Source organism: Halichoerus grypus, chromosome 5, assembly GCF_964656455.1.
Source record: "Halichoerus grypus chromosome 5, mHalGry1.hap1.1, whole genome shotgun sequence".
NCBI classification, from domain to species: Eukaryota; Metazoa; Chordata; class Mammalia; order Carnivora; family Phocidae; genus Halichoerus; species Halichoerus grypus.
Window position 1 is genome coordinate 163,921,398 of NC_135716.1, and position 16,087 is coordinate 163,937,484.

At 58.7% G+C, this 16,087-nt stretch overlaps 1 protein-coding gene across 1 annotated transcript; it reads right to left on the reverse strand.

Moving 5' to 3' along the window:
• Positions 1-1,892: 1,892 nt before the first annotated feature.
• HCRTR1 (hypocretin receptor 1) lies at positions 1,893-9,727 on the reverse strand. The gene is made up of 7 exons (XM_036098599.2): positions 9,440-9,727; positions 9,045-9,223; positions 7,626-7,869; positions 7,084-7,199; positions 5,314-5,540; positions 4,094-4,215; positions 1,893-2,371 (listed from the first exon to the last, which is right to left on the reverse strand). Exons 1-7 carry the CDS (start codon positions 9,642-9,644, stop codon positions 2,181-2,183), a joined length of 1,284 nt encoding a protein of 427 aa, XP_035954492.1. The 5' UTR covers positions 9,645-9,727; the 3' UTR covers positions 1,893-2,180.
• Positions 9,728-16,087: the final 6,360 nt, after the last annotated feature.

Here is a 16,087-nt window from a genome sequence, read left to right on the forward strand (position 1 = left end):
GTCGGGCTCAGCCAGTTCAGCCCTTTTGTCCTCTGGGCTGCTGTCATGCTAGAATGCTAGCGCCAGTGCCGAGGCCAACCTCCACCCAGGGCTAGTATCCTCTCTCTTGTTGAATCCTGCCTCTGCCCGCCAGCCTCCAGTGACAGCTCAGTGCCCTTCCAGGAAGCAGGCTTCCTCTTTGACTAGCAGACACTTCTTCCTGCTGAGATTCCAAATCCTGCCACCTTGAAAACCACCCATGGACTATGGTTTTCTCTCTTGGACCACCCAGAAGCTCCATCTATCACCCCTTTCTGCATGCCACACCTCTAGATACCTGGAACCTGCCACCATGTTTCCCCGAGGCCTCCCTTCCCTGGGCTGGGTAGTCCCGGGTTCTTTCGCGGCTCTTCCCTAAGCATCGCTCACCTTGGCATCCAGGTCCTCTGAATTTTCTCCAGTTCATCTGAACCTCCCAGGGTGGAGGCCTCGGGCCCACTGTTAGACTGGATTCAGCCAGCAGAGTAGAGTAGAATGGAGGCCATTGGGGAAGCTTCTGTTGTTGGCTCGTACTGAGCCAAGTGTCTACTGAAACCTGTCTCTAGAATGGTACCAATCACAGTTTCAGCCTTGTGCTCGGCCAAGGGCTCCTTAGCCCTGGACCTGGGTTGGTCCTTGTGGATACGGTTGGTTCCGAGCTTGGGAGCCAGCCCTCACAACATCATTCTGCACACTGCACCTCCCAGCCTGGCTACATGAAACTTCACAAACAGCTTTGGATCGCAAGGCCAGCGGGAGTGAGGAAGGAGCAGGGCAGCCCATCCCACCTGGCGGCAACCGCACATCTGTGGAAATGGCCACAAGCGCTGGGCTGGTGAGTCATCCAGAGAGGGGATGACATACTTAGGCCGTACCTTCCACCTGCTCTGGGAAAAGTGTGATGCCTAAGAGGAGGTGTGCTTACGCATTCCTGGGCTGGGCCCCTGGCAGGACCCTGGTTTTGCCCTATTTTTTGATGGAGGAGGTCAGAGGGAGCTCGGAGCTCCATTAATCAAGTTAAGCAGAGCCGGTGGTGCGCACGGCCGAGCTGGCCCCTGCCAGATGTCTCCCGCCCCTCAGCGGAGCTGTACTTGAGACTACACTCCATTCCTGCTCTGGCAACGAGGAGCAGGGGCTCTGGCAGCCCTCTAATCATCTTGGTGGCAGACGGAGCACGTCTGTGGCTTTCTCTTTTTATCCTGTGAGTTCATAGAAAATAAATGCGAGCCTGATTTCCAAGAAGGTGAAGATAACAATAAATCAGTCTGTTAACCCCGCTGTCTGCCCCCGCATCTCCCTTACCTCCCACAGGCCACTGGGCCCATAAGCAGACAGATGTGTCAAGGATCCAGGTCCTGGGCGTCAGGATTGGCACGGCCTGAGGAGGCAGCACTGCGGGTGCTCTGAATCCTGGCTCGGAGCCCATCTGGGATCTGGTGTGTTGGGGGCGGGGGTGGGGTGGGTGGGAGGTGGTCAGGGAGATGACAGCATTCCAGTGCTGCCTGGTCTTCTCCCCTCCCCCAAGCTTCCCCACCTTCTCTCTCACCTAAGCAGCACAGATTTTGTGCAATGACAAGGAAAAGGAACATTCGGTGCCAGGCTTTTAATTACAATTGCTTCAGGCTGCTGGCCTCCATGCCAAACGGCCACACGGAGAGGGTTCTATCACACCAGAAAGCCAACGGGGTCCAGTCTGTGGTGCACCCGGCACCTGGTGAGGCTGGGCTGTGTTCCGACCAGGGAAAGGCTGGACCCAGATTAGTTCACGTGGGCCTCAGAGCAGCTGGGCTTTCGCTGGAGCCGCTGGGCCAGATGGAACTGCCCGCCGGGACCCTTACAGCAAACTCCAGGGAAGGCCTGGAATTGGGTGGGAGAGGGATCTTTGGGAGGAAGGCCAAGCTGCGGAAGGATGATGGGGATGGATGATACCGTGGGGCACAGCCACGCGAGAGGAATGTGATAATCCCGTCCACAACACTTCACAATCTACAAAGAGCTTTCCGCTTTCTCGAGCGTGCTTAATCCTCCCATCAATCCTGCTTAGGAGATCGGGCTCAGAGAAGGGGAGTCACTTGCCCAGAGTTAAACAGGCACAAAACCAGGTCTGGAGCCCCGGCCTCCCACTGCATCCAGCAGTCTCCACGAGGAGGTGGGGCCCTCGCTCAGGGCAGCACAGTGGTGACACTGGTGAGCACCACGTGCTCGGGGACTTTGGAGACGGAGCACCGGCTGTGCAAGGACCAGGACTTGTGGCTGGCAGAGGAGCGGGGGCTGGGGGCCTTCGGAGAGCTGCAGGGACCCAGGCCAGGCAGGCAGCAGGAGAAGGCGGCCTTAAACTGCTCCCGGAATTTGCCTTGGTTGGAGACAGAAGACACAGCCATAAGAAGACGGATGAAGCAGGAAGGGCCTTGGGCCCAGGGACACCCACGCAGCTCCAGCCCAGCTGCCTGTGAGGGGGTGGGAGGGCAGAGTAGAGCTGGGAAGGAGAAAGCCCCAAGGCGACCTCGGCATTGCCAGGGAGAGTGAGGACAGAGGGCCCGGAGCAGTTCCCAAGGAGAAATGCAATTTTCATCTGATTCCTTGACTGATCTCTGGCTCTGAGCCCGGCTCAAAACGTGGTGTCTGGCTCAGGGGCCTGGGGCCACCTCTGCCCTCCTTGGCGGGTAGGTGGAGGGGCTTGGACTCACCAGCTATGGCTAGGCTTTCCCCACCTGTGCCCCACAGTGACGGGAAGGACAGCAGCAGCCTGCAGGAGGCACTGTGCTGGACACCTCTGCTTGCCCTCCCCCCCCACCCCCCTCCCCTGCTGGTCCCAGCGCCCTGAGAAGCTGGCGTCCTTTATCCTCACTGCGCAGGTGAGACGCACAGAGGTGCAGCGACTTGCCCAAAGTCACCCAGCCAGAAGTCAGGCCCGGTTCTCATTCCGGAGCCCTTCTCTTGAAGGGGAGGACAGAGTAGGGAAGAAGGGACTACCACAGCCAGCTCCATCAGCCAAAGGACACCAAGGAAACCGATTGTGTCTGGAGCAGAAAACGCCTTGACCGCGCTTCATTCGCCAGCAAGCCTCTCCGGGGCCCCAGCGGAGGGCCAGGAACACAGTAGGTGCTCAGTAAACGGAGACAAGACAGGGATACCCGCCTCTGCTGCAGCCCTTAGCTCTTCTGTTCTCCGCCCTGAGCTGGAGACTGCTGGCTAGGCTTCGGAGAGTAATTCTTTAGTCTCAATGAGGGTTGTGATATGGACCCCCGGCCCCTCCTTCTTCAGCCTTTTCCCAAAGATTATCATTCCCAGGCTTGAACAGGAATCTGGACCAGTTCGTTAGGCCTAGTTCTGGAGCCAGAGGCCTAGTGAGCCACACTTCTCCTGAGCCCAGGTGGGTCCAAGGGTGGAGGTATTATCACCGCGAGCCTGGGAGGTTGGGGGAGGAGGTGCAGACAGTGGGACAGCAAAGGGGAGAGGCCTGGGGTGGGGCTAGGGGACTGGGGATGCCTGGACTTCCAGAGAGGGGAGCAAGAAGGCTGGTATTGGAGGCAGGTGGATCCAGGGACAGCCCCCACATTCTGGCCACTCTGCCAGTCCGTGTCTAGCTGGGCATGGGGAAACCCTTCCCCGGCCCTGGGCTGCCTCCGCTGGTGACCCTCCCTTATCTGGATGACTTGGCTATGCAGTCATCCTCTCAGCCCCGGGCCCTCTTCCCAGAGGCCAGTCTCCCCTGGAGGCTGTGGTGGCCAGCTGGGGCTGACTGGAGGTCCCGCTGGCCAGGCACCAGGGGAGAGGGAGGGGAGCTGGCCTAGCCCCTTCCTTTCCCCACCCACTCACTGGTCTGCATGATCTGCACAACCGGATCCTGGGTGCTGGTCAGCTGGTTTTGGCGACTCTGGGGAGGGTGGCCTGTCTCCCACTCAGACCAGGGCTCCTGGGCAGGGCCGAGTCTTCCCCGAACGGGAGTTCACAGAGCCAGCTCAAGATCCCCAGGCAGGAGCAGGGATGTCCTCTCTGCCCTCCCTTTACTCAGCCTGGCTTGGGGGCGGGACTGCCGCCCCCCTCAGTGGCTCTGCCTCCGCAGCCCACTCACCACTGAGGAAGTTGTAGATGATGGGGTTGGCAGCGCTGTTGGCATACACCAGCCAGTGGGAGAAGGTGAAGCAGGCATAGACAGCTTCTCGGTCGCTGGCTTGGCGGAACATCCCGAACACCCTAGGACCAGGGGGAGGACAGTCAGAAACGGGGTAGATGTGTGTGTGTGGGTTCCTGTTTGTGTTGGGCGGGAGTCACTATCCTTATCTAAAAGACAGGAAAGCCAAGGCTCAGAAAGACAAAGTGAGTTGACCAAGGTCACACAGCTCACGAGTGGCTATCAAGTGCACGAGTTCCCGCTGCCCCTTCTGTCCCACCAGGTGGCCCTTTCCTGGGCCTTTAGGTCTGAGATCTTGAGCACAGACAGTCTGACCAGGGTGGGTGTCTGGACAGGAACCAGGGTTCATCTGCTCAGTCACTGGCTATCGGATCCCCTGGAAGCCCCCATCCACTTCCTCATCCATCCTCACAGCAACATGATGCGTCAAGAAGACATCATCCATTGTTCAGCTAGGGAGGTGCAGAGAAGTGACGTGACATGCCCGAGATCACAGGAAGTGATCCAGGAAGTGGCCAAGCACAAACTCACCCCGAGATTGTCTCATGACAAACAGCCTGCTGCTCTGTCCCGGTGCCCCGTGGCCCCTCACTTGCTGAGCCCCTTGTTCCCTCCACTTCCGGTGCTATTCCTCCAGACACCTACGGGCCTGCTCCCTGGGTCCCTCCCTTCTTTCAAGTCCCTGCCCAATGCCATTTCCTCGGATGAGCCTTTCTTTTTTTTTAACCCTTGTATCTAAAAAAAAAAGATTAAAAAATAAACACACAAAACCCCACTAACTCCTGTCACCGTCACTCTCTGTGCTCTTTCCCTATTTTATGTGTCTTCATAGTGGTATCCCTGCCTGCCAGTATGGTGGAGACTTATTTCTCTGTCCCACTAGATGTAGCCTCCATGAAGGTGGAGACTTCATCCTGTGCGCGTGGTCACTGTGCTCCCAGCCCCCACTAGCTGATGGTTGAGTGAATAGATGGAGAAATTGTCATAATAGCCCCGCAGGCTATAACTGGCATTCTTCATAGTTTACAGGCGAGAAACTGAAGCTGGGAGGCTCAGAGAGGAGAAGTGACCTGCCCCCAAGGCCACACAGTGGGTGAGTCCTAGAGCCCGTCTTTCCCCAAAACAGAGAGAGGCTATCGGCTCTCCCTTCATGCTCTCACCTCTTGAGGATGTTGAGGACACTGATGGGCAGGTAGCAGAGGGCAAAGACCAGCAGCACCACCATCAGCATCTTGGCCGTCTTCCTCCGCGCGCGCATCTGCTTCACCTCAGCCAGGAAGGCCCGGGCCCGGGGCGGGGGCTCTGTGCTCAGGCCCGGCCCCTGGTCGTCTGACTGGTCTGAGGGGCGCTTCCAGTTCCTCACCAGGGCCGACGTGGTGCCAGGGATCTGTCCGGCACACACAGAGAGAGCAGTGGTGGGTGGAGCTCCTCGGGAGGGCCATTCTCCTTTGCTGGGTCCTGCTCCGGGTGGACCCCAGGGCGGGGTGGAGGTGGGCCAAGGGAAGGAACTCTTGCCATAGGAAGGAACCTAATATTCATGATGAAGACCGACACTCAGGACTGGAGGGTGAACAGTGTACTTTCATCACTCAGGACTGGAGGGTGAACAGTGTACTTTCATCTTCCACGAGCTCATTGTGAGCCCCCTGTGGCACGCCTTCAGGAAAGGTGTTCCTGGCCCTTAGTTACAGATAAAGGAACCGAACCTTACAGAGACAGGAGACTCTTGAACATCCTCTCAAGCTACCCATCCGTCCTCCTCAGGCCATCGCTTCCTGTTGTGGGGGCAGGGGTGCAGGGTGAGCTGTGCCCCCCCCAACCCCGGCCTGTGCCTGACACGGGGGAGGCCTGGGCAAGGAGCGAGCAGGTGAGCAGGTGAGCGGCACGGAATGGCCTGGGCCTCAGAGCACAGTCCCTGCCTAGGTCACTGCCTAGAAACCTAGGATGGTTCCAGGCTTCTGGAGAAGCCATAGATATCCTTGAGCCTGTCACACCCCTGGACACCTGAATCACCCCCCAAAAGAGGGGTATGGGGCTAGAGTTGAGGAAAATTAGGGTCTAGGGCCAGCTCAGCCACTCATGAGCTATGTGAGCTCGTTCAACTCACTTTCCTTCTCTGAGCCTTGGTCTTCTCGTCTACTAGAGGAGGATAGTGACTCTTGCCATCTTGACTGGGGGGCTGTCAGGGGCAGATGACAGGTGTTGGTGGACTGCAGGCTGGCCACGTTCTGGTCTGCATCCTCTCCTTGCCCAGGCACGGGACCCAGAACTTAGTCCCCCTAGTGCCCAGAACCTCTGAGCATTCCCCTCCCCCCCAATTACCCTCCACCCCCCGAACCTGCTGTCGGTGGGTCTGTAACAGAGACCAGCGGGCAGCCCCGGAACCAGAAAGGCTCTGCCACTCGTCGGCTGTGGCCAGTTGGCTGCCCTTCCTCAGCATTTGCAAAGGGAGTACTACTGCTTCTTCATTTAGATTGTTGTGAAGACATTGCGAGCAAAGTGCCGAATTTGGCAAAAACACAGAGGTGCTGTTATTGTGGTGCTGACCTGAGCACTGGAATGTCACAGCTCTTCCCCTGGCTGGCTGAGGGATTCGGGAGAAGTTGCTTTGCCTCTCTGGGTCTCCGTTTTCTCAAACATTAAGTTGGGGATAATATGATGGTTGGGAGGAGGCAAGACTAGCTGGAAGTACATGGTACAATAAATGGCAGCTACTGGCATCAGAATGATGATTAGATTTTAGATACTGAAACCGGTATTAGTTACTATTCGGTTCCAGGGTACGCACCAGGGCTTTGGCCTTGACTTCGACATGTCCCTGGGCCTTGCCTCTCTCTGGTGGCAGCCAGGATGGCAGGTTCCGTCTGTCTCCTTAGACCAGTACCCCTTCCCCCTCCCAGTCCAGACAGTGACACCAGAGTGGGCCTCACCTGGCGGCCCCAGAGCTTGTGGAAGATCTGGAAATAGGCCATGGCCATGAGGCCCAGTGGGGCCAGGTAGGTGACAATGAAGAAGCAACTGTGGTAGATCTTGGGATAGAGGTCATCTGTAGGGGTCAAGAGATACAAGGGCCAGAGATTCTCCCCTTCTGGGAGCCTCCAGCCTGTTCTGCTTAGCCAAGCCGCCCTGCCCCATCTAGAGCCGTTGAGCCAAAGCAAGCAGCTGGGCCTCACACAGACCCCATGGCAGAGAGAGCCTGGAGTTGCCCAGCCCGAGGGTGTCCATCCTGGAGGGAGCCCTAGCAGATGTCTAGACTAGAGGAGGCACCCACCCTGGAGGTACCCTGGCTAGATGCCTGTTCTGTGGCATCCAGCGAGGGCTTACCCACCCTGGGAGCGTACCCCATAGAAGCCTGCTCCAAGGGTGTCCTTTTGGGAGACGGCCACCCCAGGAGTGCCCACCCCAGAAGTGCACTGGCAGACACCTGTGCTAGGGGTACGTGTCCCAGAGGTGCCCAGGCCCCCACCATTACCTGGCCAGTGTTCATCACAGACGGAGAAGAGCCGGGTGCGGTTGGCTAGCTCAGGCAGCACGCTACTGCATTCCATGACCGCAGCCTGGGGCACCGTGACGGCCAGCGACACCGCCCAGATCCCCAGGACGGAGCCCCGGGCGCGCCGGGCGGTGCTCTTGAACGACAGCGGGCGGCAGATGGCATACCAGCGGTCCAGGGCGATGAAGCTGAGAGTCAGCACCGCCACCGACACAGACACGGCCTGGCCCGTGGGGACACAACGTCAGGCCTCGTGGGCCCCCCCGAGACACGGGGTGAGCGAAGGGGCTCAGTCCTGAAACGCCAGGCGGCCAGGTGCGGTGAAAATCCTGACCGCACCGCTTACGGGCTGTGTAGCTTCAGGCATATCACTCACCTTCTCTGAGCCTCGTCTGCGGAATGGGAATATGTCCTCCACCTGGTGGGATTCTTGTGAGAATCAGTGAAATCACGGGGGGGAAATGTCCAGGTTGAGACCTGGTACAGAGTGGGGGCTTCCCTACTATGAAGAATAACTTACACTTATGGGACCTACTACGTGCCAGGCACTGTTCTCATTATCCTCACAACAACCCCATGGTGCATACTCTTACCCCATGTTACAGATGAGGACACTGAGGCACAGAAATGTTAAACAATTTGCCTAAGGTGCATTTCCTCCCCACCCTGTCTTTATTCCCAGCGTTCCCAGGGTTAATCTGTTGAGTGGAAAGTCTTAAAACAATGGAAATCCAAGAGGCAATCTTTCTGCCCAGGGATGCCATCCCTTCTCTGGGCTGTAAGGAAAGAGCCTCCTGCAGGGAGGCAGACATGAGCCTAGGAACAGAGGTGGATGTGGATGCTGCCTTTGGGAGTGAACCCTGCCCTCTGGGGTCCAGGGAGAGGGACGAGGGATGCAGCTGAGGGGCCATTCTGGCCTCTGGCCAGCTCTCTTGCCACCCCGCCCCCCCAGCCCCATCTGGACATCCTGATTCCCACTGCTGGGGGAGGGAAGGCCCTGGCCAGGGTTGGTCTCCTCACACCTGCCCCCTTGGAACCAGGGAGCAGGCTCAGCATGCATTTGTGTCTGTCACCATGGGTTTGTGCTTCTCTCCTCTGCGGTGTGCCCAGGTACCTGGAGGCGACTGTCCGTGTGTCCAAGGGCTGTGTGCGTGTGGGTCTGCGGGTGTGACCACGAGGGGAATCTCTGTATGAGTGTGTGGGGCCGGGTCTGTGTCCTCAAGTGTCAGGCCTCACGGCCTGGCCTTGCTAACAGTAGAGGATGACACGGCAGAGGAACTGAGCCGCCGCATCCTGTCTGAAAGGTAAGTCTGAGGGTCATTGAGGTCTATGCAAGGCCATGGTTTTTTGTCCTTGGGGTGACAGAGGGGTGATGGACGGCGCCTGGGTGGAGCTCACCTGTAGATAGGGGATGACCTTGCAGAGGGCAGGACCAAAGAGCCAGGACTCGGTGATGTCCACCAGCAGGCTGGCTGGAAGGCAGATGGTTGTCACCAGCACGTCAGCCAGGGACAGGTTGACGATGAAGTAGTTGGTGACCGTCCTCATGTGGTGGTTCCTCCACACGGCCAGGCAGACTGCAGAGCAGGGGGGGAGGTGGGAAGAGGAGGAGGAGGTGAAGCCAGGGACAGAGCCATGCCCGTCCTCGCAAGTGAGTCTCTTCCCCCACGGCCCCCATCCCCCACACTACCCAGCCAAAGGGAGGTAGGGGAGGGGGGGAAGAGAAGCCAGGCCCAGGACACCTTCCAGTCCCCAGGGCAAGTCCGCAGCACCACAGGGATCTAAACACCTACCCAGCGTGTTGCCCACCAGGGCCACCAGGAACACAGCCACGTAGGCAGCGATGAGGACCCACTCATACTGCTTCGGGTACAGATAATCACGCCACAGATAGCTCAGGAACTCGTCTTCATAGTCGGGAGGCACCTGTGACGGTGACAGTTCCCCGCCGCCAGTGGGGGTCCCAGTCTGGGCCCCTGCGGTGGCCGAGGGCTCCATGAGCTCAGGAGCTGCTGATGCCGCGGGGCATCCTGGGCCCGGGGGGGGGAAGGGGAGCCCGGGCCAGGCCTCAGCCCACTTCCTTGCACACAGGTCTCTGGGGTCCCAGCCCCAAACCTCCTGAAGGAAGGAGGGGAGGAAGGAAGACAGAACATTAGGAGTGTGTCAGGCAACTTGCACATAAGCCCCCTCAATTCCCATAGTGCTGTGGGGCACGGTGAACCCGAAGTCGATGGAGAAAGACAGATGTGGCTTGCATCTCAATTCCATGCAAGTTGCTCTTGGATACCTTACGTCTCCCCTTTCAGCCTCGGTTTCCCCATCTCTCCAAAGGAGTAATAACTGTACCTACCTCACAGGGCCGCGGTGAGGCGTAATGAGCTCTAATGCGAGCCAAGTGCTTTACCCAGACCCTGGCAAGGGGACCCGGCTTCAGGGCCGACTCCGGTTACCATTAGAGAACCCTGTTTTGCAGAAGCTCAGAGAGGTTGAGCCCCTTGCTTAAGGTCACAATGGTACTATGCCAGGTCTGTCTGAATCCCCGAAACACCATAGATTTGCAAGGGGAAGCCATCCCGATTGCAAATGTTCTTTCCTGAGTCAGTTCACGGGCCTGAATTTTTGGTTGAAAAAATGGTCAAGGGAGGCGTTAGAGACCCAGGCCCCGCCCGCCAGACCTGGACCCTCCCCTGTAGGACACACAGTGGAGGCAGGGATGCAGAAAGGAACTGACGGCCTCCCTGCAAGAGAGGAGAGCCCCAGGCCCAGCAGCCAGGCCCCTCAGACCCCCGATCGTCCCCACTTGAATCCCCGCGGCCGCGATGTGCCCCAACGGCCGCCAGGGGTCGCTGGGCCGGCGCGCAGGCCGCTTTCTCCATTCATAAATTTGGCCTCGCTCCCCGCCCCTCCTCGCTCGCTCAGACCCCTCCTTCCCGCGGCTGGGCACAGACGACCCCGGACGTGTGTAGGAGGGTTGCCGGTCCCTGGAGACCACTGGGGGCGGGCGAGGGGGCTCCTTCATACCTCCTCCAAGTGCCGAGGACCCAATCCCTCAGCGGGACCTCCCTGCACCTCGGGGGCTGTGGGGGGGGGGGGGCTGCGGGGAAAAGGTGGAGGAACGAGGGCGCTAGGGGTTCTGCAGAAGCCTGCCGGGAGGAGGGCAGAACCTCCTGGGGACCCTGCCTTCCAGCACCCAGGTTATGCCCCGAGACCCTTGGCTCCCGCCGAGGGTCCTTTGGAACCTCCACCCCGGGCCTGGTGGGGGGGTCCCCCAAGCCCCGCACCTGTTGGCTCCGGGACCCCGGCGTCCTCGGCTGCTGGTCCCCGCACCTTGCACCGGGGACTCCGCCTCCCTGCCCCGAAGGCCGGGCTCCAGGGGCCCGGGCCGGGGGAGGGGTCCGGGGCAGCCCCCTCCCAAGGCTGCGCTGCCTGGGCTCGCTCGGCTGGGCGCGGGCAGCGGCTCCAATGCGGGCTGTGGCTGGGCGCGGGCTCCGCCGGGCTGCGCGCCGCGGGCGAGGGCGGGGGGGGCGAGCAGGAGGGGCCGGCGGGGAGGGGAGCCCCCAGCCGGTCTCCGCTTCGTGTCGCCCAGCGCCAGACCGGGAGGGCGGGGGAGACGCTCATTCCTCCTCCCCTGCCACTTCATGCTTCCATCCCACCTCCATTCATGCGTCCATCCGTTCATTCATTCGTTCGCGTTCACCGGGCATTTATGCGTGCGGTCGCTCGGCGTTCAGAGCGCACCTACTGTGTGCTGGCGGGCCCTGGGCAGCTCCGGAGGGCCACAGCGCAGAGGGGGATCCCAGCTCCACCTCTCCTCGCGGCCTCACCTAGCTGACGAGGATGATGGCACAGGTGGGTCCCGGGGTGAGAGCGGGTGCCTGCACCGCCTCCGGCCAGGCCCCTGCTGGGGCTGGTGCAGCTGGCTCCCAGGGAGGCCAGAGGCCCGGCTCGCCCATCTCCCAGCCCCCACCCCACCGTTCTCTCTGCCCCCAATCCTTTTCCTTCATACCTGCTTTCCCCCTCCCAAGATGGATGGTAAGTGGGGGCAGGAAGAGGGGAGCCTGAGGGGCTAATTCAACAAACATTTACTAAGCTGTGTGCCAGGCAATGAGCTAGAATAGTAGGGCTGCGGCTTGCAGGGCCCCCGCTGCCTGATCTCAATCTTCCCGCCAGTCCAGGGAGGTAGTTACTATTGACGAGGACACTGGGCTCACATGGTCCAGTAACTTGCCCAAGGCCACACAGCAGACACAGAGCTGGGATTCGGGCCTGTGATCCTCTCCAGGTTTACCCACCTCCTTGCCAGACAGAGGCACCCGGTCCTCCAGACACGCCTGGGCCATGGCCGGAGGCAGGAGGCTCACAGCCCAGCAAGTGCACTATGGCATGAAGAGAGCTGGGAAGTGGCCCAGAAGGACAGACTGACTCAGCCAGGGCATCAGGACAGACTTCCTAGAGCAGGAACACGGGGACCTGAAGCATGAGAAGGTAGCCTTGCAAGGGGGATTGTGGTAGCCCCAGAGAATTCCAGGTGGAGGACACACAGTGACAGGTCAGTGACCTCCCTCGCCTCTCCAGAACGGGAGGGAGAAGCGAAGCTGATCGTAAGGCACAACTCTGTCCCTGGGCAGGATGGGTGATGGGTCACAGAATCCCTGCGGTTCCAGTGCTCCGTCCTGCCCGCCTGGGGTGCTGGCGGAGGTAGGGGAGTGGATGGGGGGACTCGAGAGAGGAGCGCCTGGTGTGCGTGCACACGTGTGCGCTCGTGTGTGTGTGCACGCGTGCGTGTGCACGTGTGTGACTGCACTTGCACGTGTGTGTATGTTTTCCTGTATTTAGGAGTAAGGGCTGTGAGGGTGTGTCTAGAGAATCCAATGTGTGACTGTGTGTGTGTGTGTGTGTCTGAGTGTGCATGTGAGCAGAGGACAGGCTCCGGGTTGATGACTGAGGGTCACCCTGAGTGGGCTGTGTCTGTATGGGGCTTACTTTGTGTGTATTGGTGTTTGTGTACACGGCGAGTGTGTGTGTGTGTGTGTGTGTGTGTGTGTGTGGAGGGGTGTCTGTCTCTCTGTGTGTCTGCGGTTTGGGCTTTGACTAGTGTCGGCTCCCCTGGCGTGTACCCCTGTGCGCGTGGGAATGTGTGTGTGGGCACGCCTTTGTGTCGCCGGCTCTGCGACTGTGCGTATGTGGGACTGGGTACGTCTGCCCCCACAGCGATGACTCATCTAATCGCCCACACTCGCCCCCCAGCTAGAGCTGTGACTATCTGCCATGTCAGGGCTGGGGAGGGGGCTGCAGCACAGGGTGGGATGACGGGCAGACCATGGGGGACACTCAAGTGACAGCAGCGTGAACGAGGTGCGGCTGCTAAAGCGACAGGTACAGCCCCACGTGTGTCTGCGTGGACAGTGGGCATCAGCGGAGCCCAGCCCAGAGTTCGGGGTGCCATAATCCAGGGCCTCCCAGCCACCCTGGGTTGCAGTGAGCAAGGGGCTCCCCAGGCCCCCAAACCATTATACGTGGGGTGCATGAGTCATGGCTGAGAATGCAGTTTCACGGAGCCAGTCCTGTCTCCCCTTAAGAGGGATCCCAGGGACCAACTCCCCCTTCGTCCTTAGGTGCCCCAGAGATGGCTCCTCTCCAGGATGAAGGTCCGGAGTGGTTCCTTCTACCCTGAGGCAACAGATACTTCTTCCTATCAGACCCTCACCAGGGAGGAGGCTCTGGGCCCTCAGGTCCCTCTGGTCCTAAGTCTGGCTCCCTCATTCATGGCCTGAGGGTAGGAGAGGCCAATTGTTTGGTCTGCGTAGATGCTCAGAGAAAACCCCAGGATCCCAAGAGGGGCCGGTGATGCTCTGGAAGACCCACAAGGGTGCGGTGGTTGGGTCCCTGAGCCCAACAGCACCAGTCTCTGAGAGCTCCTGGCAAAGCACCAGTGCCCAGGAGAGGAGTCCAGGGACCTCCTGTCATCCATCTCCAGGCTGGGCACTTGGCCCTGGCACCTCCTCGGCCCAGGGAGGCCCGGCCTGAAGCCTTTGCTTTGCCTGAGCTGTCTGTCACCTGGTGACACATGACCTCTTTCCTGGAACCAGCCAGCCCCGGCCTTGTTGATCTAATCCTGAACCTCCGAGCCCCAGGTCCCTGTCACATCCATCTTTAAGTGCGATTCCCTGGCACTGGTCCCAGGTGCTGCCCCCCCCCATCCCTCCCAATTCCAGTGTGACTTACAGTAACCTCTGTCAGGCTAGGACTAGAATAATCAAAATATAATTGGGTTTTCAACTTGCTAAAGCTGCCACAGGCCTGGGTTGTGCATGGGAACACTCTGAGCAGGGCAGAGGTGCCTTTTAGAAGAACAGAAATCAGAAAACAAGCAGAGGTGTGCAGAGGGGTGAGGGGCAGGCCAGCAGGGGCTGGGTTGTGGGCCTGGAATGGGGAACTCTGAGGGCCTAGTCTGGCAGGCCACTGAGGAGGCTATGGTGTTTTGTCCTCAGGCCCAACAACACTGGCCTCTGGGAGCTCCTAGCAAAGAGTCACAGCCACAGGAGGAACCCAGGGACCACATGTCCTCTGTTTCCAGGCCAGGTGCTCAGTCTTTGTGCCTCTTCTCCTCAGGAAGGGCTGGTCTTCCTTCAGGGTATAGGTGGCTTGAAGAGGATGGACGTCCGCTGAGAGAGTGGGGTGCGGGGGGCGGGCAGGGCCCAGAGCCAGGCATCCTTGGGGGCTTCACAAGCTACTGAGCATCTTCAAGCTGGAGCAGGGGCCAGAGGGCAGGGGCTGGAGACAGCAGTCTCTGCTCACTCACTCATATATTCACTCAACAAACACCGACGGCGAGTAAGCTGTCAAGAGGGGGGCCCTGCTGCTTAGTCTGGGGAGACCCCCAGGTGAACAAACGGGTGGGGGTGGGTATCATATGCATTAGAGTGGGAGCTCGTGGTGTTGGGGGTGGGGGACGGGATAGGATCGGGGTCAACAGTGATAGTGCACGTGAGCCCAGAGACAACTGCCCCCCTCCCAGTCTGTTGAGCCTTGTGTTGAAATGTGGTTAGAAGCACAGGCTTTGGGGCCAGAAAGACCTGGGTCAGACTCCCAGCCCTGCTGCGTGTTGCTGTGTGATCCGGGACTAGGCACTTCACTTCTGTGATAGGCTGGGTAGTGGCCCCCAAGGAGGTCCGCATTCTAATCCCGGGAACCGGTGACATGCCACCTGGCGAAAGGGACTTTGCAGATGGGGCTAAATTCAGGCTCTTGCGATGGGGAAGTTACCTGCGTTATCCAGGTGGGCCCGATATAATCACAAGGGGCCTTGTAATAAGGAGACAGCAGGGGCAGAAAGAGCGGGTGCAGTGGCAGAGCAGAGGTGGGAACGATGCCAGGAAGGTGGCGGGCTCTGGAAGCCAGCAAAGAACAGACTCTCCCCTGGAGCCACCAGGAGGAATTCACCCCACCGATTCCTTGATGTTAGCCCCCACTGGACTCATTTTGGATTTCTTTTTTTTTTTTTAAGATTTTATTTATTTATTGAGAGAGAGAATGAGATAGAGAGAGCATGAGGGCGGGGGGGTCAGAGGGAGAAGCAGGCTTCCCACTGAGCAGGGAGCCCAATGCGGGACTCGATCCCGGGACTCCAGGATCATGACCTGAGCCGAAGGCAGTCGCTTAACCGACTGAGCCACCCAGGCGCCCTCATTTTGGATTTCTAACCTCCAGAAATGTGGCAAGAAAAAAACTTGTGTAGTTTTCAGGCCCTAAGATCGCAGTAACCTGTACAGCATCCACAAGAAACTAACACAACCTCTCTGAGCCTCATTTCACTGGTTATAAGACGCGACCAACAGGATCCTTTGGCCTGCAGAGCTGCGTCAGGATCACTGCGGGCAGGTGCAGCAGACACCAGCAGGACGGAGACTCACATTCGTACACACCCGTACTTTAATATTTCAAAAAATCAGAGTGGTCATCATGGGAAAAATCAGAGCTTGTCAGTCAGACGTCCTTATGCTTATCTTGTCATTTGGGATTGTTTTTATTTTGAGTCACATTGGTGCAGGAGGCTGCTAATGAACTTAAATCCTAAAATTATAAATAATATTAGCTATAAACAATGATCACGGTAAATGTGTGCTGGTGTGATTATTTTGATAGGGGAACACACAAGGGGAAGGAAAAGAAGGAGAAACCTGATCTTTCTAGGAGGGGTGTGTGTGTGTGTGTGTGTGTGTGTGTGTGTGTGTGTGTGTGTGTGTAGACTGGATATTTTTGTTTTGTTTAACTACGATCTGAGTCACCAGACATTTGAGGAAAGTCTTTAACAGGACAGAGAAAGAGCAAGATAAACAGAAAAACGTTCCAGAGGCAACTTGGGCTGGGCCTATGAGGGACGAATAGGAATTCACAGATGGGCTTTGAGTGGGACATGTTGGGCAGGAGTGGGAGAGAAA

What these genes read in the sequence shown, in the direction of transcription:
- HCRTR1 (XM_036098599.2), bottom strand. Translation starts at nt 9,644, where the DNA reads ATGGAGCCCTCGGCCACCGCAGGGGCCCAGACTGGGACCCCCACTGGC. An exon ending in AGGTCATCCCCTATCTACAG is followed by an intron (nt 7,870 to 9,044) that starts GTGAGCTCCACC and finishes CCCACGGGCCAG; the next exon opens with GCCGTGTCTGTGTCGGTGGC. An exon ending in ACAAGCTCTGGGGCCGCCAG is followed by an intron (nt 5,541 to 7,083) that starts GTGAGGCCCACT and finishes TGTGCCGGACAG; the next exon opens with ATCCCTGGCACCACGTCGGC.